Source organism: Oryctolagus cuniculus, chromosome 3, assembly GCF_051225735.1.
Source record: "Oryctolagus cuniculus isolate XC-2025 breed Fujian yellow rabbit chromosome 3, ASM5122573v1, whole genome shotgun sequence".
NCBI lineage: Eukaryota > Metazoa > Chordata > Mammalia > Lagomorpha > Leporidae > Oryctolagus > Oryctolagus cuniculus.
This window is the reverse complement of record NC_142869.1, coordinates 27,806,428-27,831,792: the sequence shown is the minus strand read 5'-3', so window position 1 is coordinate 27,831,792 and position 25,365 is coordinate 27,806,428. Positions and strand designations below refer to the sequence as shown.

At 36.7% G+C, this 25,365-nt stretch overlaps 1 protein-coding gene across 4 annotated transcripts in view; it reads right to left on the bottom strand.

Annotated features, from left to right (window-relative positions):
* The window catches only part of ERBB4 (erb-b2 receptor tyrosine kinase 4), a 1,252,881-nt gene that overhangs the window by 407,040 nt on the left and 820,476 nt on the right, over positions 1-25,365 (bottom strand). For all 4 annotated transcript variants that reach the window (XM_017343079.4, XM_008259104.5, XM_051849159.3 and 1 more), the window contains exon 4: positions 20,045-20,179. In XM_017343079.4, coding sequence (XP_017198568.1) covers positions 20,045-20,179 — 135 coding nt within the window. The remainder of the gene's footprint in view (positions 1-20,044; positions 20,180-25,365) is intronic.

Genomic DNA, 25,365 nt, shown 5'->3' with positions numbered 1-25,365 from the left:
CAGGAGTGTCAATTGGTAAAGTCAACAACAGGAGTCACTGTGCACTTACTCCTCATGTAGGATCTCTATCCTTAATGTGCTGTACATTGAGATTTAATGCTATAATGAGTACTCAAACAATATATTTCACTTTGTGTTTCTATGGGGGTGCAAACTGTTGAAATCTTTACTTAATGCATACTAAACTGATCCTCTGTAAAAAAAAAAAAAAAAAAAAAAAAAAAAAAGAAATTATCAATTCCCAACTTGACTCTCACTGGGATTAAACATGACAATATGTCTGCTCTGATTTCATCATCATTTAAAAAAAATCATCTATTATTTTTCACTTTATGTTTCTGTGTGGGAGCAAACTGTTGAAATCCATACTTAATGTATACTAAGCTGATCTTCTGTATATTAAGATAATCGAAAATGAATCTTGATGTGAATGGAAGGGGAGAGGGAGTGGGAAAGGGGAGGGTTGTGGGTGGGAGGGACGGTATGGGGGGGAAGCCATTGTAATCCATAAATCGTACTTTGGAAATTTATATGCATTAAATAAAAGTTAAAAAAAAAAGAAGTAATTTAATACATATTATGACTAAAATGAAATAAACGTGGGGGCCAGCACTGTGGCGCAGTGGGTTAATGCCCTGGCCTGAAGCGCCAGCATCCCATATTAGCGCTGGTTGGACCCCGGCTGCTCCACTCATGATCCAGCTCTCTGCTGTGGCCTGGGAAAGCAGAAGATGGCCCAAGTCTTTGGGCCCCTGCACCTGCATGGGAGACTCGAAGAAGCTCCTGGCTCCTGGCTTCGGATTGGCACAGCTTCTGCGTTGCAGCCAATTGGGGAGTGAACCAGCAGATGGAAGACCTCTCTCTCTCTGCCTCTCCTCTCTCTGTGTAACTCTGACTTACAAATAAATAAGTTAATTTAAAAAAAGAAATGAACTTGAGAAGACTAAAAGAATAATACTTCTCAGTGAGAGCAAAGACCTGCTCCAATGCTACTCATGATATTATTGTTTTCTATTTCTAACCTCTTCCCAACACATCATAAAAATTCTTCAAGCTACTTTAACCAATAGAAATATCTTCATAGAAAATAATGTCAAATGTGCAAAAAAGAATTTAGAAAAGTTATACTATTAATAACACAAAATGACTCAAAATTATAAGGGATTTTTTCCTGAAAATCTAAAAACTTTCATATTATACTGTCAAACATTTGTTCCAAATCAAGCAATAAGAAAGCACTAATTATCACTGTTTATAGCTGTTAGCACAGAGTAAAATATAGGAATTCCACCTACTGTGGAACAGAATTAGTTCTAATCAATGTCAAATGCATTTCTGAACATATAAATAAAAGGTCTGAACAAAATGAAAAGCCTTTCCAGCAAACTTAAGAATAAATTAAGATGTGCCTACAATCAACAGCAGCGTTAGTAAGGATCAGTTACTATAAATTTGCCAGGGTCACAAACCATATCCAAGGGCATCTTTCAGACTATGCTCTATCTAAATGATACTTCCTTGGCTGTCAATCATGCAAAAACTGTTTTTTCCTATGTGTTGCTTCCAGGGATATTCTAAGTATTTTACCCATATTAACTAATTTAATCCTCCTATGATCCTTGTAGGCTGACATTCTTTAAAACTTGTATCTCTAGCCCAGACCAGGTGGAATGCAAATGTATACTTTCTACTGCTTTACAAAATATCTCCAACAGTATGACTAGCAGGTGCTTGAAAATCTACAGATAAAAAAAAAAAAACACACACACACACACACACAAACTATCCCTCCTATCCCTGCAGTCTTTTGCAATTCAGTCAATGGCAGTCCTTCCAGAAACTCATACTAAAAAAAATAAAAATAAAAATAATGGAGTCATCCTCTGCTCTGCTTCCTCTTCTCACAACACAGATCCCAGTTGATTACATAGGCAGCTGTCCCTACCTTCAAAATGCGTGGAGTGTCCAGTCATTTCTTACTACCGGCGCCATCATTATTGCAATACAGGCCACAGTCATCTCTTGATTGGTTTAATGCAGCCATCCCCTAACTGGTGTCCTACCTTCAGCTCGGCTCTTTAGAAACTTTACTCAACATATTAGTCAGAGTAATCTTAGACCACATCAAATCTCCTAACTTCACTTCTCTTTCAAAGTAACAGACTCCTTTCCAAGCCCTGATGGCCTGACACTTGGCCATGGCCTCCATGCCTCCTGAGATTCTGCTGCTGGCCCACTGCCCTCACCCTCATTCTTCACCGTTCTTACTCCATAGAAGGATCACTCCCCACGCTGCTCGTCCTGCTTTCCTGCTTCCTTGATTTTCTCACGATTCTCCTGGCCTATCGCTATGCAATATTCCAGATGGCAAGCCTAGATTTTGTTCAAATACATGTTCCATTAGAAATATTATAAAATGAACTAAAACATAAAGGAAAAAATGCTTAACCTTTGCTTTTTTTTTCCTTTTCCTTGCCTGAAATTTACATGTGCCTTGAAAATAATATAATATGTGACATAGTTTTATGACCTAGCACTTTCATTTATATTTTAACCTAAATATCTTTGGCTGATATTAAACAAACATGTTTCTTTTCTTTTAATGGGCACCTCATATCATACAGAAATACCATAATCTAATCAACTGTTTTGCTTTATGGGATATTTTTGTGGTTAAAAGTAGGAGATCAGTAACACATAGCTTTAAATAAAAATGCACATTAACAAAATATGCTGTTCAGCCATAAAAAAGAGTGGAATCCTGTAATTTTCAGTACAATTGATATAGTGGAGGCCATCATGTTAAGTGAAATAAGTCAGACATAGGTAGACAAATATTGCATGTTCTCCCTCATTTGCAGGGAGAAAAAACTATTCAGTCTGAAGACAGAGTATTGATTATGAGTGGTTAAGAGGAGTGTGAAAAAAGAGGAAGTTTGACTTTAAAAATTTGACAAATACGTAATGGTGAGCACTCTGGACTCTGAATCCTGTGATCCGAGTCACGGCACCATTTGCTGCTCCTCCGCATGTGGAGGAGCCACACCAGACCGAACGCTTGTTGTTCCCTTTTTTACAAGTCTTTTCTATAGTAAAGTAAGAATGAGCAAACAGCGAACTCCCAAAGCAAGAATGAGTAGAGAGAATCGAGAAAGAACGAAGCGAAAAACTTCCCCGCGAACTCTCCAACACACTCTCCAACCAACCCACACCACCGTGCCGTCTCTCTTCTCCTTTATAGTCCTCTTCCACCAATCCCAACTCTCCTGGCGTTCTCTCCCAACGTGCTGAGCACGCTGCCCTCCTCCAACCAGGAGCAGGATCAGATCCTGCAGCTTGTTAGTCGAATTGGTGAGGCAGCTGTGTGGAAGTTGTCCATTCTCTCTCAGCGCCATATGATGGGAGATCAGGTGCATAGAATTAGTCTTAGCAGTTCCAGTAATTTATTCTAGTCTCGGTTGCTCCCCACAGTTGGGATCTGAAAGAGTTGTATGAATTTGTAGATGACTGGCACACATATCAGCCTATCAGATAACAGGATAGTTGTAAGGCAGGTCAGGATCGATGTGCTGGTTCTAGAAATGTGCCCCAGGCCTCTGCACACATCTATCAAATCTGACCTTTTAATCACTGAGTTGGATACAACATTTGAAATAAGCTCAATAGATTTGCAAATGGCACAAATTTGGAAAAGACAGTGGATGACCTTATGGAAGATAGCCACACAGATTGTAAGAGAACTTGGTGATTGAAAAGATGAGACAAAAGTAGAAGTATGAAAGCTAATAGTATCAATATAAATTTCACATCTGTGGTCTCAATCCAATATATTTTTATAAGGTTTACTTAGTTATTTGAAAGTCAGAGTTACAGAGAAGGAGAGACAGAGAGAAATCTTCAATCTACTGGTTTATTTCTCACATGGCAACAACGGCCAGTGCTGGGCCAGGCCAAAGCCAGGAGCCAAGAGCTTCATCCAGGTCTTCCCCATGGGTAGAAGGGGCTCAAACACTTGAGCCATCTTCAACTGCTTCTCTTAGGCCATTAGCAGGGAGCTGGATTGGAAGTGAAGTATCTGGGACACGAACTTGTGCCCATACGGGATGCTGGCATCACAGCCAGTGTCTTTACTCACTACACCACAACACTGGTCCCTCAAATCAATATTTCATGTAAATACCCCCTTTATGTAGCTATCTACTCATAAACAAAATCTATCAAGTCGTAAGACATGTCACAATTTCAATTCTCACTCTGATACTTTTTTCGTCATTTTCCGAGTATGTTAGTGAACTTCTCTTACTTTGTTTTTGTTCTTGATAGTTTAATTTACTTTTATTTAATTGAAAGATGGAGCAGCATAGACAGAGGGAAGGAGAGCAGGAAAAAGAGGTGAGGGAGGGCACGAGTGAGATTTTCCTTCTGCTAGTTAATCACTAAATTCCTGTAACAACCAAGGTCGGACCATGCCAAAGCCAGGAGCCAGGAACTCCATCCAGGTCTCCCACATAGCGAGCAGGGACTCAACCATTTGTGTCATTATCTGCTGTCTCCAAGGTTGTACATTAACAAGAAGCTGGATAAAAAGCAGATACAAAACTGGTAAACTCAAAGACTCTGACATGGGATGTGGGGTGTTCAAATTGGTAGTTTAACATACTGTGCCACAACACCCTCCCCATACTCTGTTTTTGTGTTTGTACTCTATATTTGTCTCCAACATCAAGGTGCATCCAATTAAACATAATCCAGTCTAGATAGAATCATCAACTACATCAACCTCACCATATCATCTAACATTTACTGAGCACTTTAAACATTCTACACAGGGGACTGCTTTACACATATCAACTCATTTATGTTTTACAACACTGTAACATAAGTACTGCTATTTCTCATATTCTCTAGGTAAAAACATTAAAGCATCCTTTAAGTGGAGTCAAAGACTTGTTCTGTATAGCATACCAGCCCTTTCTTGTTATTGTTTTTACATGATATGTTTTCTAGTCAAAATTGTTTACTCATATCCATTTTTTTTCATTTGCAATTAGCAATTACTTTGGTTCTATTACTTGCTTATTAAAGTTCAGCAGTAAATAGGGATAAACAAATTCCAGTTAAATATAAACACATCTTAGTAATTGACATTTATTTCTAAAAGAGAATGTGGTAAGAAATTAGAGCCCAGAATTTAGGAACCTAAAATATTCAAATTACTATTGAATATATAGCCAATTTAGTATATTTTCATTTATTTCTTTAAGTGTTCATATAAATGAAGCAATTACAAAAGTAAGTGCTGATAAAATGTAGAAAACACTAGCTTTGAAATAATTCTTATCTGTCTCCAGTTTCCAGTATTTACAATTGGTAGGACTTAGGGAACTTTGAGAGCTGAGTTGCCTCATTAATAAAATGTAGATGATAATCGCACTTGATATAAATGTTAGCAAAAATTAAGTGGAATAATATATGAAGTATATAATAAGCATCTATTTTCCCCTCTATCCTGCATCAGAATATTGTATATAACAGGGATGGCTATCTGGCCAAGCAGTAAAGCTGACACGTGGAAAACCCACATCCCATATCAGAGTATGCATCAGGGCTCTGGTCACGGCTCCATGCTGCCTTCTGGTTTCCTGCTGACGTGCACTGTGGGGGACAGTAGGTAATGATTTCAGTGACTATGTTCTTGTCACACATGTGGGAAACTAAGATTGAAATCCTTGTTTCCCACTCCAAACTGCCCCAGCCCCATACCTTGCAGGCATTTGGAGAGTGATCCAGCAGATGGGAAAAAAAATTTTAAAAATACAAAAAAACTTTTGAAAACATCAAAGAGAGGCTAGCATTGTGAAACAGTGGGTTAAGTCACCGCCTGCAACACTGGCATCCCATATGGGTGCCAGTTCAAGTGCTGCTTGCTCCACCTCTAATCCAGCTCTCTGCTAATGCATTTGGGAAAGCAGTAGAAGATGGCAGAAGTACTTGGGGCCTGCACCCACATGGGAGACCCAGATGAAGTTCCTGGCTCTTGGCTTTTATTTGGCCAAGACCCAGTCAATGTAGCAGTTTGGGGTATGAATCACTGGACAGAAGATCTCTCTCTCTCTCTCTCTCTCTCTCTCTGTCTCATACTACCTCTCTCTGTAACCCCACCTTTCAAATTAATAAATAATATTTTATAAAACATTGAAGAGAGACAAGGAGCTGCAGCGAGGCAGCAGTGGTGAAATGGTAGATAATTTAAGTAATCTGGAGACAGAAGTGCTTATGAATAAAGGATTGAGATGATCAGTAAGGCACCACAGGTCAAGCGATAGGAAGAGGGCAGGGAGTGGGTGACACCTTAATCATTTTGACAGGCTTGGCAGACAAAGACAAGTGAATTTCAAATGTCTGTGCATGCTTTGGCATGGCATGCAAATCTACAGTTTCAGCAAAGACATTAATAATCCAAACCCTGCAAAATCTCACTCTGCTACTGGTACTTCACCCTCTCATACACTTGAGGCTGATACGGATGGAGGGAGAGGTGGAGTGGAGGGAATATTTCAAAAGTTGCATCAGAAAGAGAGAGAGAAATTCACAGATGGAGTAAAAATTAGAATTAGTGAAGATTAGGTGGCACTGAGGCTGGGGTCTTGTCCTACTTTATGATTTTCATCCATAAGAGTGAAACCATAACCACCCACGTGACTTAACAGCTAAGTTCAAACAAAATAAATTTATCCCACCCACAGGATATTACGTGGGTTCAATGCAAGAGCTTTAAATTTTTCTTATTTATCAATTTTCTCACACAACTCTTACTCTCTGAAGTCTCTCATTTACCACAAACCTGCCCCAATCACTCTTCTCTCTCTCACTGCTTTTTCCCCTTAAAAAAGCTCTCCATCTTCTCACCTCATCCACATATATCAACATTATGTGATTGACGGACTCAGCCAACCTTCATCTCTCTGACTCAGTGATTCTTGATCCATCTTTTCTTGTGTCTCCTGCGTGTGCACTGCAACACACTAGGAATACTTCCCCATGTGTGTGTGCATATGTGTATGTGTGTGTGTATGTGTGTGTATCTGTATGTATATGTGTGTATGTGTATGTGTGTGTATGTATATGTGTGTATGTGTGTGTGTATGTGTGTGTGTGTGTGTGTATTGGATGCAGAGAAGCAGGCGGTCTGTTGGGCTGGAAGGTTCATGCAGACACAGTACGATTGAGCAGGTGGGGAGGAAGTGTGTGAATCTTCCTATATTTGTCATTTTTATCCTGACAGAGTAGTCAGTACTCAAGGAGCAATGTACTGGTTCTATATCACCATGAGCATAAAGAAATTTCTAATATCTGCGTGTAGTATCGTCCCCATGGGCAGCCTTTATTTTCATCTGGTCTCCACTTGACAACTCCAAGAATAGATCCATCTCCTCCATGAATTAATAAGAAATGGGTATTATCACGGGAAAACTCAGATGGATCAAATACTTACAAGCTCCTGAAGGGAAGGAGCCATTGCTTTATTCAGAGTTCCTAACAGTGCTTGAAGCACAGTAGGCTTCCCATATTGAATGCACCACCATTTCCATTACCAATATCTTCACATTCGTCCACTAACACAGCTTCTTCAATCCTGAGTAAATTTTGAAAGGTCTTATAATGTCTGTGGTTTGGGACTTGATAATTATGGCTGGGGCCATTAATCTTGTAGCCTCCCTTTTTTATTATATCTGAGATAGAGATGGAGTTTTGTTACAGATTGCTAGCCTGTAGCAGTCAGTTGGAGAGATGAGATATCACCGAGACAGATAACAAAGAAAAATGGGTAACAAATTGGAAAAGATTAGGTAGCTCCATGGCACTATATTAAATAGACTCTTCTGAGGTCTAGTAGTCAGAAGTCTCATCTTATGTTACTTTCATTTTTTTATCTGCCAAAGGGATTTGGCTCTTTGTGTCTGTGTGTGTGTGTATCTCAAAGTCCTCACAGTTGAAATAAAAACAACTCACATTAACAAATAGGCACATTTCTAAAATGCCACTGAAAGCCTAAGGAATGAAAATGTGATTTTAAAATTGATGGAGGTTATAAAAATGTGACCCAAAAGGCATTACAGTAAGTAATAAGCCTAAAATATCTTGATGTGGACGCTTTCATTAATTCACCTTTGAAGTTCATATACAAAAACGAAAATTCCAGTATAATGGATTTATAATATATTTTAAAAATCCAATTCCATCAACAAGCTATTTCAGCGGAGTTTCTTCCTGATGTGCTACTAGACAGATCTAGAGAGTGAGTTATTATTTATAGGAAAAAGATAAATGATTTGCAAACCACTGCACATACATCTATTGTATTCCATTGCAAATTATTTATGCTTAAATATCACCCTGACTACTTATCATTTTGATCCAGTTTCCTGTTTTCTAAAAAATATTTTTGGTCTTGTAATTATCTGAAATACAAATCTTCCAGATAGAATCAAAGGCCTTGTCAGTTAGCATATTAACAGCCTTAAGCATAGCTTAGATAAAATGCAATTTTATTACCTTTCAGACATGGTTCTGGATGATTTAGTTCTCAAGACAATTTTAGGTGGAAAGTATTACTACTACAGATTAGAAAGCTGAGGACAGAGAAATTTAATAACTTGTCCAAGGTCACAGAGTGAGTTTCAGGCTGGGAATTGGGGTTCAGAAAAGTTGACTTCAGAGCCTACAATCCTAATAATATAATGAAGTATCTAATTTATGTTAACAGACAGGAAAACAGTCAGAGTACCCAAAATAGGTGAGAACACACATGGGAAGACAAAGTAAGTCACAAAAAGGCCTGATTCTAAAAAGCTTAGTACAAATACTGAGGAAGCAATGAATTTTATGAGGTCAAGAAACCATTAGGAGGGCTGGCACTGTGGTATAGTAGGCAAAGTTTCCACTTGTAGTCCTGCATCCCATATGGGCACTGGTTGGTGTCTTGACTGATCCTCTTCTAATCGAGCTCTCTACTCTGGCCTGGAAAGGCAGTGGAAAATGGCCCAAGTGCTTGGGCTCCTGCTTCCATGTGGGAGACCCAGAAGAAGCTCCTGGCTCCTGGCTTTAGATTGGCCCAGCTCTGGCTGTTGCGGCAATTTGGAGAGTGAACCAGTGGATGGAAGACTTTTCTCTCTCTCCTTCTCTATGAAAATAACTCTACCTCTCAAATAAACAAATAAATCTTAAGAAAAATTGGGCAGATATATAGAATGTGATTATCTGCACAGACACTTATTCAAAGTCACCTAGGGAATGACTTCCATGGAATTAAAAAAACATGACTTGGGGTGAGTTGCCAAATCTTTGATGTAGGTCAGCAGATAATAAAGTAGGGTAGAGAGTGTTACACATTATTGTCATGAGCATTGAAAAGTGTCATATCCCATGCCTCTCTTTAATGAAACTGTGAATGTATTTGCTTATAAACAATGATGGTAAGACAAGAGAAGGGTGATCACAATTTAGGGTAGGAAATAGGATAGTGGTGTTTCCAGGTAAGCAGGATTTCAATTATAAACAATAAAATAATAATTTTTAATATTATTAAAAGCGAATCATTTGGCAGGTGATAATTTAAATATTTGAATGGGACAGGTGTTTGGCTTAGTGGTTGGAACCGCTGTGTCCCACATTAGAGTAGCTGAGTTCAACTCCGAGCTTTGGCTCCTGATTCCAGATTCCTGCTAATGCAGACCCTGTGAAGTAGAAGGTGATGGCTAAGTGTTGGGGCCCTGCAATCCTGGTTATAGAACACTTCATTGTTTTATAAACTTTTAGATTTATCAATGTTTCATCTCAGTAAAATCAATTTCTTTTTCCTGGAGCATATACTTTGAAATATGTTTTAGATAACTAGTTTAATGTTTTATTCTATGGAGTTTGAATTTAATCTCTAGAAAACACTTTCATTAAAAAAATAAACTACCTAGATAAAAATCTTTGTTTACTAAAGGGTGAAGAGGTAGAAGAATAAAAATGGCAGATCAGGATACCTACATTTGAGGTAACTTTGTGCATTTTTTACTCAAGCTATTCTATTTCTTTGTATATTTCCTTTACTTACATTTCAAAGGAGAGAACTTTAAGAGAAATGTCATTGAATACTTCCTCTAGTTCTCTTCCTCTGCTTAAATGGAGCACCTGCAATTGGCAAAAGAATCACTTTTTTAAGATTTATTTATTTATTTGAAAGTCAGAGTTACACAGAGAGAGAAGGAGAGGTGGGGAGGAGGGTCTTCCATCGCTGGTTTACTCTCCAATTGGCCACAAAGTGGAACTCCGCAGATCCGAAGCCAGGAGCCAGGAGCTTCTTCCAGGTCTCCCAGGTGGGTGCAGGGGCCCAAGGACTTGGGCTACCTTGTACTGCTTTTCCAGGCCACAGCACAGAGCTGGATCAGAAGTGGAGCAGCTGGGACTCGAACTGGTGCCCATATGGGATGCTGGTGCTTCAGGCCAGGGCGTCACCTGCTGTGCCACAGCACAGGCCCCCAAAAAAATCACTTTTAAGTATAACATAATTTATTCTCCACTGACAGGAAAGAAATTAAATAAAAGTTGCTTACTGCTGCTTGCAACGATCTAGGCTTGCAAGATTGCAAAGTGGGTTAGTCTAATCACCTTATTCATCTTTCCCCATCTCCTTGGAGAGGAACCACTGCCCTAACCATCTAGTGTAACCGACAGTCTCTTCCACCTCTCTATTCCAAACCTGAAAATAAAGTGGCTCAGTGACTGGACACCAATAGGAGAGGGAAGACACAAGTAAAATTGCCTTGGAAATGTTATGTAAAGAGAATTCTGAATCTGTATATAAGCTTTAGTTATTTGTAAATATCTCCCTTTTCCTGTCTAACTTTCTTTAAGGGATGAAAATTTAGAGGGAAGTGGAAAAACAGTGAGCCTTTTGCATTGTATTAACTTGTGAAACTGAATTATATGAAACCAATTACATTAGCAAAGATGAGTATGGGACTGGTATTCGAAATCTGACTGATGCTTGCAGAGCAGGACAGACAAAAAATCACTCCATACCCTATGTAGTAAATATATCACAGAGAGAAGCGAGGACTATCAGCACCAGTGCTGTGGTAGGGTAGGGAAAGCTGCCAGTCATGTCAGTATCCCATATGAATGCCAATTCTTGTTCTGGCTGCTGCACTATGGATCAAGCTCTCTGCTAATGGTCTGGGAAAATCAGTTAAAAACGGTCCAAGTGTTTGGGCCTCTACCATCCATATGGGAGACCTGGAAGAAGTTCCTGGCTCCTGGCTTTGGCAGGTGACTATCTTGGTGGTGAACCATCAGATTGGTCTTTCCCTCTCTCTCTATAATTTTAATTAAATAAAAAAAGAACAAAGAAAAAAAGAAAGAAGAGGGGGATGTAGAATAGAATTAGTAGCACTGTCATTCTCTTCTACACACTGTTTTAAACAAAGGTTTTACATTTTTATTTAAATCAACAATAGAAGGCTTTGTAAATCTCTATTTTATGTTAATCAGATATTATTATTTGAATTAAAATAATTTTATGTAGTAAAGACAATTACTTTGTGTAAATTAATTCAATCTGTATCTAATTCTTCCAGGTTTAGAATTTTTGCAAACTTAATGCTTTCTATGGAAGTACACTTGAAAAAATGTAGAAAACAACCAAATGCCTCTTACTTTTAATCACTTCACATTAATATTCCTTGTTTTATATTTTATGTCACCAATTTTTTTAATTAAAAAAGATTTCAAAGCAGAGTTAACTGGTATTTATTAAAAAGGAAATAAAGTTTATTTAAGAAAAGGGAAAAATTGTATGATAAGCATTGTTGAGATCCAAAAATCTCTAAATCTTTTTAACAAACAAAAACTGACCATTTTAAAAAGTGGGAATTAGTATTTCAAAGAAAAATGATTATTCTTATAAGCTGATCTTTAAAATCTCTCTGAACAGTGTAAAAATATTTTATAGTGTCAATGACCTTTAGTTAACTCATAATATATCTTCTTTTCAATAAAAATTCACATATTTTTGTGCAAAGGCTTCTTAAATTTATTTTAAAATAAGTTTCAGAAAGTGATAAAATATGTTGGCTGTCCTCAAATGGACAGTTTGAACTTTAGAGACATCCTTTAATAAAGTTTGAGCTATTCAACCATTCACGGGTATGCAGTAATGGGTATGCTCAGTACTAGAATTCACTCTTTCCAAAAATGGAATTATGGAAGGGAGTCTTTAAGTGTCTGTGATATACTGGGCCCAAAAGGACACAGGCATTTAAAGTGTTGCTACTGTTACTGTTGCAGTTACCAATACAGAAGTTTCAATGAACCATAGAGCTACATATTCTTTAAGAAGGGACTCCTTATTCAGAAGCTGACTCCTATGCAGCAATCATAAAGACCTAAAATGTGTGCATCATAATATATTTGCTGATCATTTTCCCAGCATAGATATCCTACAGTAGTAGGAGGTGTGTTTTTTTTTGAGTCTTGTTTAAAAAAAGCTCTGGTATTAACTTCAGGCCACTGAAACATACAAGAAATACACAATAAGATGTCAATTGAATATATAACAAAAATATAACTACATATTCTAAAAACCCTTCTGTATACGTGGTTAATTCATATGAAAAAGTCATAATCAGAAGGCATTTTTTTCTTTAGCAGAAGAAATGCCACAGATTTTGATATATATTAACTTACAATATATAACTTATGTTATTGCTCAACATTATCTTGTAAAGTTGATAATAACAGCTCCTAGCCAAAAACTGTGATTTTCCAGCCTCGAACATCAGTAATTACAAAGAATTCCCTTACCTGGCAGATCTCACTGGGGAAAGGTTCACTCGAGATACGAGATTTGCTGCATGGACAATGTATTGTGCTGTCCAAAGGGAGCTGTATTCAAGGAACTGGGTCTTCCGGACACCCATGCTCCCGCCCATATCTACATTCCTAGTTTAGGAGCTCCCAGTTGGAGGCCTGTTTATGGATAGCCCTCAAGAGAGGCCTGCCTCGCACATCCTTGTTGGAACTGCCTTAGGAGAAAGCACGGGGAGGCTTTGCAAACATCTTTCCTCCACTCTGTCTCAGAACTAAATACCTTCCCACTCAGTTCTTGCCCCTTCCTTTCCTCAGTCCACCAGTACACAAAACTTCCAGAGATTGTGTGCAGGGCTCCCTTGGCAGCGAGATAATCACTATGTGTTTATGCCTCTGACACAGGTAGATTATGCCTGGCACCTGTTCTCGGTGGAGGACTGAGACTGGGAGATTTGGTGCTTTGCTGGGTGCCTCCTGCTCACACTATCACTGTAAGTAAGGGATTTGACTGTTGCTTTCATTTTGTCTTGTTCGATTTGACCACTCCAGCCCCTAGCAGCTTAGCTCTTGGTGCAGTTAAACTCCTGACACTTTCTTCCTTTTATAGATGAGCAAATAGAGGCACTGAGAGTCAAACTGAGAGCTCAAGGTCAAGTTGCAGCAAGGCCCAATTTCAAACAAGCCAGTTTAGTTTATCAAACCCATTCTCTTAACTACCCAAGCTTCTCTGTTGGGAAGTAACACTGTCTCTATTTCTATATTAATGTTCTGATACATTCCCATTTACTTAATTTTCAGGAGGTAATATATTTCCATCATTTTGATATTCTTGTGGCATTGGGAGTTGTTATTATAGTGCTCATACAGATGAAGCATCATTTTATGTATTCTGTATAACTCCTCATACATTGAAAGGTTAGTCTATTAAATGATTTCATTGCTGCACCTATCTGAGAGAGTTAGAATGCTATATACTAAGTCCTGCTATGTAACAAAAAGACTCAGTTTTCCCTTACCCTCCTGAAGTCTGGATCAGAATATCCCAAGTGCATTTTAGAAAACACTACTGGGATATAATTTTAAGTCATAAATTTTTAATCGAATGGTATCATTTTAATTGGTTTTAGACAGTTCAAACTTTTTCTCCATTGTTTCAGTTATAGACCAAATAAATGCCAATAAAAAGAGCCAGGTTGGACCTAATCACATGTTTCTTTTATACAATAAGAGGTAATACTGTACCAAAAGACACATTATGGGGCAGCCATTTGGCCCAGTGGATAAGATGCCTCTTGGAATGCCCACAGCCTCTATGGCAGTGCCTGAATTTGAGGCTGAGGTCTGCTGATGACTCCAGTTTCCTAATAATGAGCACCCTGACAGGCAGCAGCTGATGATTCAAGCACCTGGGCCATTGCAACCCACAAGGGAGCCTCAAAGCTTGAGTTTCAGGCTCCAGATTGGGACTGTCACAGCTCTGTCAGGTGTGTGCATGTGGGGAGTGAACCAGCTGATGAAAGATCTACCTCCACCCCTGCCTTTCAAATAAATAAAAATCAAGAAATAAAATTTTTAAAATAAATACATTGAGAAATATTTTTGCAAAGTATTTCTCAGGAATCAACTATTCCTGCATAATTTATAAATATACAAAAGTATTTTACAAATTACCACTTCTTTGTTTAAAGGAAAAGCATACATACAATAGAACATAAAGGTAACATAAGTCTTATATTATAAAATTAAATTTACCATATAGATACAAGTTGTCATTTTTACCTGAAAGAGACTGATGTGAATAAGATGTCCCTGGGTTGTAACTTTTATTTCACATTCACTCTTTTTCAGATAAGTGATGGATGTAAGGCAATATGCCTTAGATTCATCTGGTTTTCTTGCTTATGAACTTCTATAGTTTCGATATTTTCTCCTCTCCAAAGCTCATACTGAAAACTTACTCCCTAATCAATAGTGTTTGTATGGGGCTGGCACTGCGGCATAGCACTGTGATGCTGGTGTCCCATATGGGCACTGTGATGCTGGCATCCCAAATGGGCACTGGTTCAAGTCCCGGCTTCTCCACTTCTGATTCAGCTCCTTGCTAATGTGCCTGGAGAACAGCAGATGGCCTGAGTGCTTGCACTCCTGCACCCATGTGGGAGACCCAGAAGAAGCTCTTGGTCCTTGGCTTTGGTCTAGCCCAGCCCTTGTCATGAGGTCTCCACTCTCACATATTAATGTCACTATCAAAAAGGCCTGCAGGAATGGGTTTGCTCTCCTTGCCTCATGTGCCATGTGACCCTCTACAGGGTGCTATATTCAAGAGGTCATTCTGGAAGCAGAGACTGGGTCCTCAGCTGACTTCAGACCAAAGGTGAGTGCCTGAATCTTGGACTTCCCAGCATCCAGAATAAAGAGGAAATAAATTCATATTCTTTATAAATTCCTCAGTCTTAGGAATGTTGATACAGCCACACAAATAGATTAAAACATGAAACTACCCTTTTCATTTATTTACCTATTCAGTAAATATTTGTTATCTATACATTATGTCCTACAAAAGAGGATGCAATGATGCATGGGGCTTTTCCACAAGGAATTTACATTTTAAAATAGAATGCCGTTCCATCTCTGGTCATGATAGTCACTTGTAAAAAAGATTACCCAATCTACTGTGGAAAATACTTCTTGGAAGGTGTGACACTGAATGTCTTTAAGTATGACTAAAATTTAATCTGGCAAACAAAAGAGGAAGAGCAGTGCAAACAAATTTTAAGGACTGCATTCACAGAGTTAATACCAAGGGATCTGCTGAAAACTCTAAACCATATGATTTTACTTAGAGTTGTCCCTAAATTTGTCAGTCTCTGTGACAGAGTTTTTAACACATGGTTGTGTTAGATTCCACTAAAAAGTGCTTTTGCAGGCATTTTGTCAGATATACTTTTCAGGACTGGAAGTAAGGAGAATAATTAAACATATGGGCTCTTAAACAGGAGGTCTTAAACTCCTACAAGGGTTCTGGGTAGATTTTAGCGTTATCAGCTACAATGTAATCAACAGAAACGATGCTATGATTTATGTTGCGTTTTAGTTAAGTCCTCTTAAAATACTGTTTACTTATTTATTCTTAATGGTGGTAAGAAGCAGATGGCATATAGTTCAGTGGTGTTAAGTATATTTACATTGTGTGCAAGAGATCGCCAGAACTTTCTCATTCGCAAAGTAGGAGCGGTATTCCCAATTCACAGCAGCTTCTCATTTCTCAGTACCCCCAGCTCCTAGTAACCACCATTCTCCATTCTGTTTCTGTAGATCTAACTACTTAGAATATTTGAAATAAATGGAATCACACAATACCTGTCTTTCTGTGATTGACTTATTTCCTTTAGAATAGTGCTTCAAGTTTCATCCATGTTGTAGGATGTGGCTAGATTTCCTTCTTGAAGGCTCAATAATATTCTGTTGTATGTATATATCATATTTTCCTTATCCGTTCAAATCTTCGTGAACATCTGGGCCCCTTCTACCTCTTGGCAAATGTGAATAATGCTGCTATGAAGATGGATATGTGGACATTTCTTTGAGACTTTCATTTTGTTTGGATATGTACCCGGAAGTTGTATTGCCGGATCACATATGCTAAATCTATTTTTAACTTTTGATGAACCACCATCATATTTTCCATGGTGGTTGTACCATTTTACAAACCCAGCAAGAGTCCCTTCTTCTTTCCCTTCTTACAACCCTCAATGATTATTTCCTTTCTTCCTCTTTCCCTTTCTTCTTCTTTTTATTTTTTATTTTAATAGTAGTCAACCTAACGGTGAGAGATGATTTCATTGTGGTTTTGATTTATTTCCTCTCCCTAATGGTTAGTGATGCTGAACATCTTTTATATGCTTGCTGATCATTTGTATGCCATTTTTGGAGAAATTTCTATGTGAATCTTGCTCACTTTTTAATTGGGTGTTTTTTGTGATTGAGTTGTAGAAGTTCATCATATTCTGGATTTAATACCTTATCAGACATATGATTTCCAAATATTTTTGCCATTCTGTAGGTGGCATTTCATTCTGTTGATAACATCTTTGATGCACAGACATGTTTCAGGTTGATGCAGTCCCATTTATCAGTCTTTGCTTTTTAACAAATCTGTGCTGTTGCTGTTATATCCAATAAATTATTGCCAATTCCAATGTTATGATGCTTTCCTCCATGATTTCTTCTAGGAGTTGCTTAGCTTTAGAACTTATATAAGTTTAGTTCTTTAATCCAATTTAAGTTAATTTTTGTACACGACAATGATAAATGATCAACTTCAATCATTTGCATGTGGGTATCTAGTTTCCCTAACAGTATTTCTAAAGGGGACTGTTCTTTATAAAATTATGTCTATCACTTCTTCAAAATTATATTATATATTAATACTACTGTTATAATTCTTAACTTAATATACTAATGAAGAGACATTACTATATCGCATGCCTATTATTAAGTATGTTGATAAATATATTTCACTATAATTTATATTCTCTATAATCCTTTGTAATTTATTTTTGTACTTAGTGATTTTTATTTATTATGTCTTAAGGCATTTATTTTGTTTTATTTAATCATTTTAAATATTATAAGATGGGGCTGGCACAGTGGCATAGTGGGTAAAGCAGCTGCCTGCAGTGCCGGGTTCCCATATGGGCACTGGTTTGAGTCCCGGTTGCTCCACTTCTGATCCAGCTCTCTGCTAGGGCCTAGGAAAGCAGTGGAAGATGACCCAAGTCCTTGTGCCCCTGCACCTACATGGGAGCCCAGGAAGAAGCTCCTGGCTCCTGGCTTTGGATCCACCCAGCTCTGTCCATTGTGGCCATTTGTGGAGTGAATTAGCAGATTGAAGACCTCTCTCTCTCTCTCTCTCTGCTTCTGCCTCTCTGTAAATCTGCTTTTCAAACACATAAATAAGGGGCCAGCACCTCGCTCCTGGCTTTGGATTGGCACAGCTCTGGCCATTGTGGCCATCTGGGGAGAGAAACAACAGGTGGAAGACCTCTCTCTGTGTCTCTACATCTCTCTGTAACTCTGTCTTTCAAATAAATAAAATAAAGCTTTAAAAGAACAAAAACATAAATAAATCTTAAAAAATAAAGTATTATAAGAAGGGGAGAACAAGCTTCCCCAGAATACTACAAAGATCTGTGGCTTCAAAATGTTTCAAAAATTCAGAGAGCATTTTAGTAACTCGGGAATCAAATGAACTCTTGAACTAAGGCAAATGTTGTAATAAATATGTAAAATAAATATATGGCCAAAAATCAATACAACTTAGTGATCAAATGCCAAAACTGATGAGAAAGTAAAGTCAATGATGACCACGAAAAGTTTAACTTGGGTGACTGGTTGGTGGTGTGTAGTCCTGGGAGTCATGAGATCACTAACAGAAAGGTGGAGGAAGACACTAACTCAGGATAAAACACTAGGATACCAAAATTCAAAGAATAGACCATTCATTATTATCATCTATATTATCATGTAGTATATACAATGTGTCAACAGAGAGAACTACTATGTGAGCAATAAAACTTTCAGAAGCAATTGGTGGTTAATTTGTGAAGGATCGCTTGTTATGAATCTACTCTGCATTTATAATTTTTGCACCTGCAATTATTTGCATGCAAAAAAATGCTGCCGCAGTTGCCTAATTATAGACACAAGCATCCAAATTTGCCCTCTAAAAGAACAGAATAAAGAGATACCATCTGTGAATGTGCAGAAAACCCCTCAGACCTTTCCTGCTCCAAATCCTGTAAGGCATGTGGGAATATTTCCCTTTTGGCTTCTGTCTTAGGCTTTATTTTTGGCTGATGTCATTCATGCATAACAAAGTAGTCATTCTGATAAGTTGAGTGTCAGCAGGCCTTTCCTCTTGCCCATCCAATATACTTTCCCATCCCCCACATATGGTATGCACCATAGGATGAGCAGACTGAAAGCAGAAGCCATTTCTGAAACGTATCATTTTCCTTGTTAGTGTAAGCCAGCTCATTTTTTTATTCATATATGTTTTTACAAGGTAGGCAGCTTGAATACTGTAAAGACGAAAATGCTAAACAAATTTCTTCTCAATGGTGACAAGAAAATTATATTTCTCTACTTAAAAAAGTTTTAGCCATTTATTAAAAACACAGCTGTCAGGTTTGATCAAATATATTCATATTTCCCCATCATATTATTAGGGCCATGATGAAATTTAATAATTGTCCCTTGATATTTGATTTCCTACAAAGCGTCATAACACAATCAGCACCATAGCAATAATTACTGAACTATGTGGAGACAGATAAGATTTCAGGTGGGAAATATGTAATAATAGATGAGAAACATAAAACCCAGGTTAACACTTGATAAAAATTCTAGTCTGATACAAATGTCAGTAAAAATAAATGTGAGGACAACAGAGGCTGCATTAGGAAATGAAACAGACTGCAGACAGAATAATTTTCAAAGAATTTAACGAGGGTTCAAATATTATTTGCTTACTATTTAATCACATTAAACACTTCAAATTTGATAAATCCTCTGATAGAAACAACATCCATCTTAAAAATGGAAAATTCCTCAGATTATTAAGCTAATGACTAAAATAAGAATATAACATATATTTCTTCCATATTAACTCTGTATTTCTCCTCTTTTTTAGTATTTGAAGTTATCAAAAAATATTACCATGAAGTTTTTAGGGCTAAATGAAAGCTTAGGAATTCTAAAATGTTTACCTGTTACTTATTTACTTACTTACATAAATTAGAGCAACTAGGAAGGTACATTTTTTGTCCTACTATTTTTATTTCAGTATAGAAATACTAAGCATTGACACAGTCGTTAGGCACCAGCCTTACCTTTATGGATAATGGGGCACCTGTTTGGACACTGACATAAGACAATATAAATGGAATTCAGCCAAGAAGAACAAGGTGAAGAAAATGAGAATGTGTGAAGGGGAAACATCATTCCAGAAAGAGAATTAATTAGAAGTAAATGTTTGACCAGCCATCTGTTCTGTCATATGCATCTCAACATTTCAATGGATGCAAAGTTCAAAATATTATGAATGATATAATAAAGGTGAGCCATTCATTTTCACTGGAAGTGTCAGAACATTGGAAACATTAAAAAGGGTGAAGCTACTCACATCCTGAGCTACCATTTGTTGACACCAGAGTCAAATTCGAAGGCCATGGATTCCGAACAATGTCTTGCCAATGAATTGTGTCTGCATAACAAAGGAATTTGTTCTGGTCCACATAGACACCCCCATTCAGGATTTCTGTATTAAAAAGAAGAAAATTTGTGGTCAAAATGCTTATTGGTGAAATAAAATCAACAAAAATGATTTGCTCTTAAACTATTTTCAATGTTAAATCAGTTACACCGTTAACAGCCATGAGATCTTTTAAAGTATCTTTCACTGAGTCATATATATTAGTTGCAGAAATTTGCCAAGATAGAATAATACACAAGAAAAAAAGTAACTCATAATTGTAACACTAAGGCAGAAGTACTGTTAACATTTTGGTACAGGATACTGTTTCTTTTTGCTTTTCCTCTGAAATTGTAATAATACTTTATTTTTTTTAATTTTATTAAAGTTTCACGTATGTCATACATGCAGATTTAGGAACATAGTGACACTTCCCCCTTACCCTCCTTCCTGCTCACACTCTAACCCTTCCTCCTCCTCATAGTATTTCATAACCTACAAGTTTGATTTGATATGATGCAGTGGATATTTAATGACAATTATCTACTGTTCTATATTATTTAATGAGAATATGACACACCAGAATATAAATTAGATGGAAATTATCTGATAAATCAATTCTTGTTGGTCATATATTTATCACTGATGAGTCTTTGATATAGCTTTCATGGGGCAGGCATTTGGTGCAGTGGTTAAGCTGCTACGTGGATGACCATTTCCCATTTGGGAATACCTCACTTTAAGTCCTGGCTTTGCTCTCCATTTAGCTTCCTACTAATGTACAACTTGAGAAGAAGCAGGTAATGGTCTCCTACCATCCATGTAGCAGAGCTAGAATGAGTTTCCATTTTCTGGTTTCAGCCTTTCCCAGCTCTGATGTGGTGGGCATTTGGAAAGTTAACCAGCATATGCGAGATCTCTCTCTCTCTCTCTCCTTCTCTGTGCATGCCTCTTTATTTAAAAAACTAATAACTAAATTATTTTTTTAAATTTTGCAAGTTTATTTTAATGTAATATAATGCAAATATTTTAATATTTTTGGTACAAGTTGTCAACTGTACTTGAAAAAAGATTATTTCAGTTAATAAAACACTGATTGTAGTCAGTAATAAGGAATTAGCATGAGGCAGAAGCTAAAATTAATGCTTCCAATCACAAAATTATTATTTATAATCACACATGGAATAAAAGAATGGCCAATTATTGATCAAGGATAACACAAAATATTATACAAACTCTATAGTTCCTTGAAACATGGGCATGGCTGTGAGATAAAATTCAGTACAACCAATTTCTAGGTAATTCCCTCTCTCACAACATTGTCCTTTATTGACAAACTTGTCCCCTCTGAACAGTGTCTGATCACATCTGTGGATTGTCTTCCAGATTGTTTTAAATTATTCAGAAGAAAAGTAAAATATTTCCTCTGGAAGTACTACTCTTAGTTGAAAAAATTGGCTGAAACGCATACATAGAAATTTGCTGTCCAATATCTACATTTCCTTCTCTTGTCTCCTACAAAAAACAGATTTAAGTATTCAGTTACAAATATTAAATCCCAATTAACAGTAGTTTATATAGATTGGGGATTATTTTTTCTCAAATACTAAGAAGTCAGTTCAGGTTCTTCGCCACGCCTATTTTCTGCTCTGTCATTCTGTGTGATGTTTATATTCATTCCAGGCACAAGGTTGGTGCTATATGTAAAGACATCCAAACTGAAGGCAGGATGAAGACAGAAATGCAAGCAAGTGCCATCTTCCCCGTGAAGCTTTTTGTATTTGGGAATAGATGTTTTTCTACTCCAGGGCTATTTTTGCATTTCATTGGCTTGAACAATATCCCATGGCTACCCTTACTGTGAGAATGACTGAATTAACTAGAAGTTAGTGAGGAAGATCTACACTTTCTCTGTCTCCTATGGTAGGCTTGAGAAAACATCTCCTATATAATACCCCAAGAATGAAACAGCATGTTGTAGAACAAAATGATAGAACAAGAGAGGTTTGTGAAATGAAATTAGTGAGCACATCCAAAGTGCTGTACTGTATTGTATGCATAAGTCTTCCAGATTAATTGTTATATAGCAAGGTTTGCTACATTTAAAATCACTCATATAGCATCATCCTTCCACTGACTTTTGGCATCATTTTTTTAGGTAAGGAAAAATATAAAAAGAAACAAAAAAGAAATTAGATCATCTTTTTACTTTTAAAACCCAGTTCATTATTTTTCATGGCCTAACCATACAACCTTCATCAAAGCAGAAGGGAGATGTAAGACATAAAAGAGATTGTGAAAATGGATTTCTACATTAATGTTTGGCATTAAGTTTCCATCTAAGAAATGTGACAATCTCATACTAATAGCTTTCTCATGAGACATTAGGTGATGCTCCTCTGCTCTACGAATAATTCTTCATTTGGTGACAAAAAAAGGAGATTTTGACTGCTATCCAGGAAATGACAGCTATTTTTCAGTATACATTTGCAAAAGTTCTATTTTAGAAAAACTGAAGAGAAAGGTAATAGCTCCAACATGGAGTGAGTCTATTTTTCAGGAGTAACATTTTAATACAAATAGTTCACACTGAAGGAACACGGTATCAATCTCCAACTTCCTATCTAAAAAATTTGAAATTGAATCAGATTATATTATAATGAATAATAATATTATAAAATCCCTTCCTTCATCAAGGTTAATCTGTTACCAATATTGACATTTGTTTCTTAGAAATACGCTGTATAAGAGCTTGGCTTATACTTGGAAAAGAGATTTAGAAAACAGATCATAATAACTCAAGTATAATCTTACATGTTAAAATTTCATATTAAGATACAATCATGATCAATCTAGACAATACTTTTATCATCCCAAATGCAAAATCCAACATCTGCTAGCAATTCTGGTCAGGAGGATTTATACATTTTTAGCACTTGATGATAGTTTATCTCTCTGTGTTTATGTTTTCCATGAAAATAATCTTTTTTTCCTTTGTGTTTGGCATAGACACTACTGTAATGTTGAATAACAAAGCCCAACAATAAGAGAAATTAGGTTTCTACTGATATACATAGGAGAGTTTTAATAGATGCTTCATCTTAAATATTATTACCTAAATATTTGCCAGGAAATAATGCTACATTTGCACTCATACATTTTTAGTAAAGTTTTTAAAACTTTATAGCTTAACAAATATTCTTAGATTAATTTAATATGTATTGTGAGAAGACATTCTATTTGGTTTAATCCTGTATGAAGAAAATTCTCAGGAATGGATACTGATCTGTAAGAAAGCTCTTATAGATACAAAATATTCACTCAACAGAGGGACAGCTAATATTTATGTCTTGGATGACTACAGCAGTTTGACTATAATTTTAGGCAAGGGAAAAAGGTAAGAATTATATAAAGAGAAAAACTTGAGAAGATATTTTTCTAACAAGATACAAGAAAAATGAATAGCTATATTTTAATCTGTCTGTGGTAATGCACAAGTACAGCAAACTTTTCAATGAACTTTATTAAAGATATATTGGAAGGAGTAATTTGTGTTATAATAAAAAGCTTGCTTCCTATTCACATGAAATTGAGTGACTAATAATGAAATTTTAAGACCAGGATAAAAAAATCAAGAGGGTTTTTAGAACTAAGGAATACAGGCAAATAATGCATCCATTTAATTGATATTCAAAGGTGCATAAATCCTGGAAGTATGCAGGGACACAAAAAAGTGTTGACCAATTGACTGAGATCAAGGTGATGCCATTCCAGTCCATTTCAATTCCACTGTAGAAAATATATTAATGTAAATTAGGAGAGACACAAATAGATTCATAGCTGCTATGAAGTGGAGGATGGCCCAGGTGCTTGGGCTCTGTACCCACATGGGAGACCAGGAGAAGCACCTGGCTCCTGCATTTGGATCGGCACAGCACGCCAGCCTCAACGCGCTGGCCTTAGTGGCCACTTGGGGAGTGAACCAATGGAAAAAGGAAGACCTTTCTCTCTGTCTTTCTCTCTCACTGTCTAATTCTGCCTGTCAAAAAAAAAAAAAAGCTGCTATGAGTTTTCTTATCATATTATATAAAATATTTCCAGTGAGTTCATAAAACACAACTGTCTCTTCTTGATAAATATCATGGTTAAATATAGTAAGATATATTAGATATGGCACTCTGAAAAAAGTATCAATTCATTACTGACGAATTCCAGAAAACACTTAAATATGTTTGTGTCTCAAACATTTCCTACTAGATTAATGCATGCCAGTCAAGTAAAAGATGTCAGGAATCTTTTTTGCTTTGTTTTTAGAGAAAGTAAATTGTAATCCACACTAATCTCCAATATGTTGAGTATAATTAATATAGAGCATACACTTGTAACTGAAATATAATAACATTGAACTCCACGAAGGAAAGAACATATTTTTCAGTGCTGTATCAATAGATTCAAACCTGCACTAATGGTTATTCAATGAATACTTAAATTTAACCAGAAAAAAGTACCATGGATTTGATATGTACTTAAAATTAATTTCTGTTGTAATTCCTAATATATAAACTTTATTGAGAGCAAATCATAATAAGAATTAAAGTTACCTTCTCCCATAATCATTCTTTAGGTCACCATAACTGATTTTATGTTTCATTAAATTAGAGGCTATTTCCATTTTATTCAAAATTGTATCCCCACTAAATACAAATCCCAAGGAGATATTCTGTAAATACTGCTGATGTAAAAAAAAAATCTATGTACCTATCTATGGAAGATATAAGCTGGGTGGTCAAGGGGAAGAACAATCAAGCTCTCAGTAGGGATGCCCTCTTCCCATACCCATGTTACTGGGGTCAAGTCCTGGTTCTATTCCAGTGGATGAAATGCCATCTGTCTGTCTATCTGTCTGTCTCCCTCTCCCTCTCACCCTCTTGCCCTCCCTCACTTTCTTCCTCTCTCCTTTCCATTCTTCCTCTCTCCTTCTCTTTCTCTCTCCCTTTCAAATAAATAAATATTTTAAAAAGGCAGGAAGTGCCAATATGTCATCTGAAAGAGAATGTAAAGTGCTTGTGTCTCAACTTTCCAGTTTGCAAAGGTTTTGTCCACTTGACTTTCTTTCCTGGACTCCCATTCACATGAGTCTAATGAAGAAGGAAATGTTTGTGTTCTTTCAATGACCCCTTTTTTTACTCTTCATTTAAAAAAAAATGTTAGGTATTATAGTGAATCAGGGAATGAGTTTCCATTAACAGAAT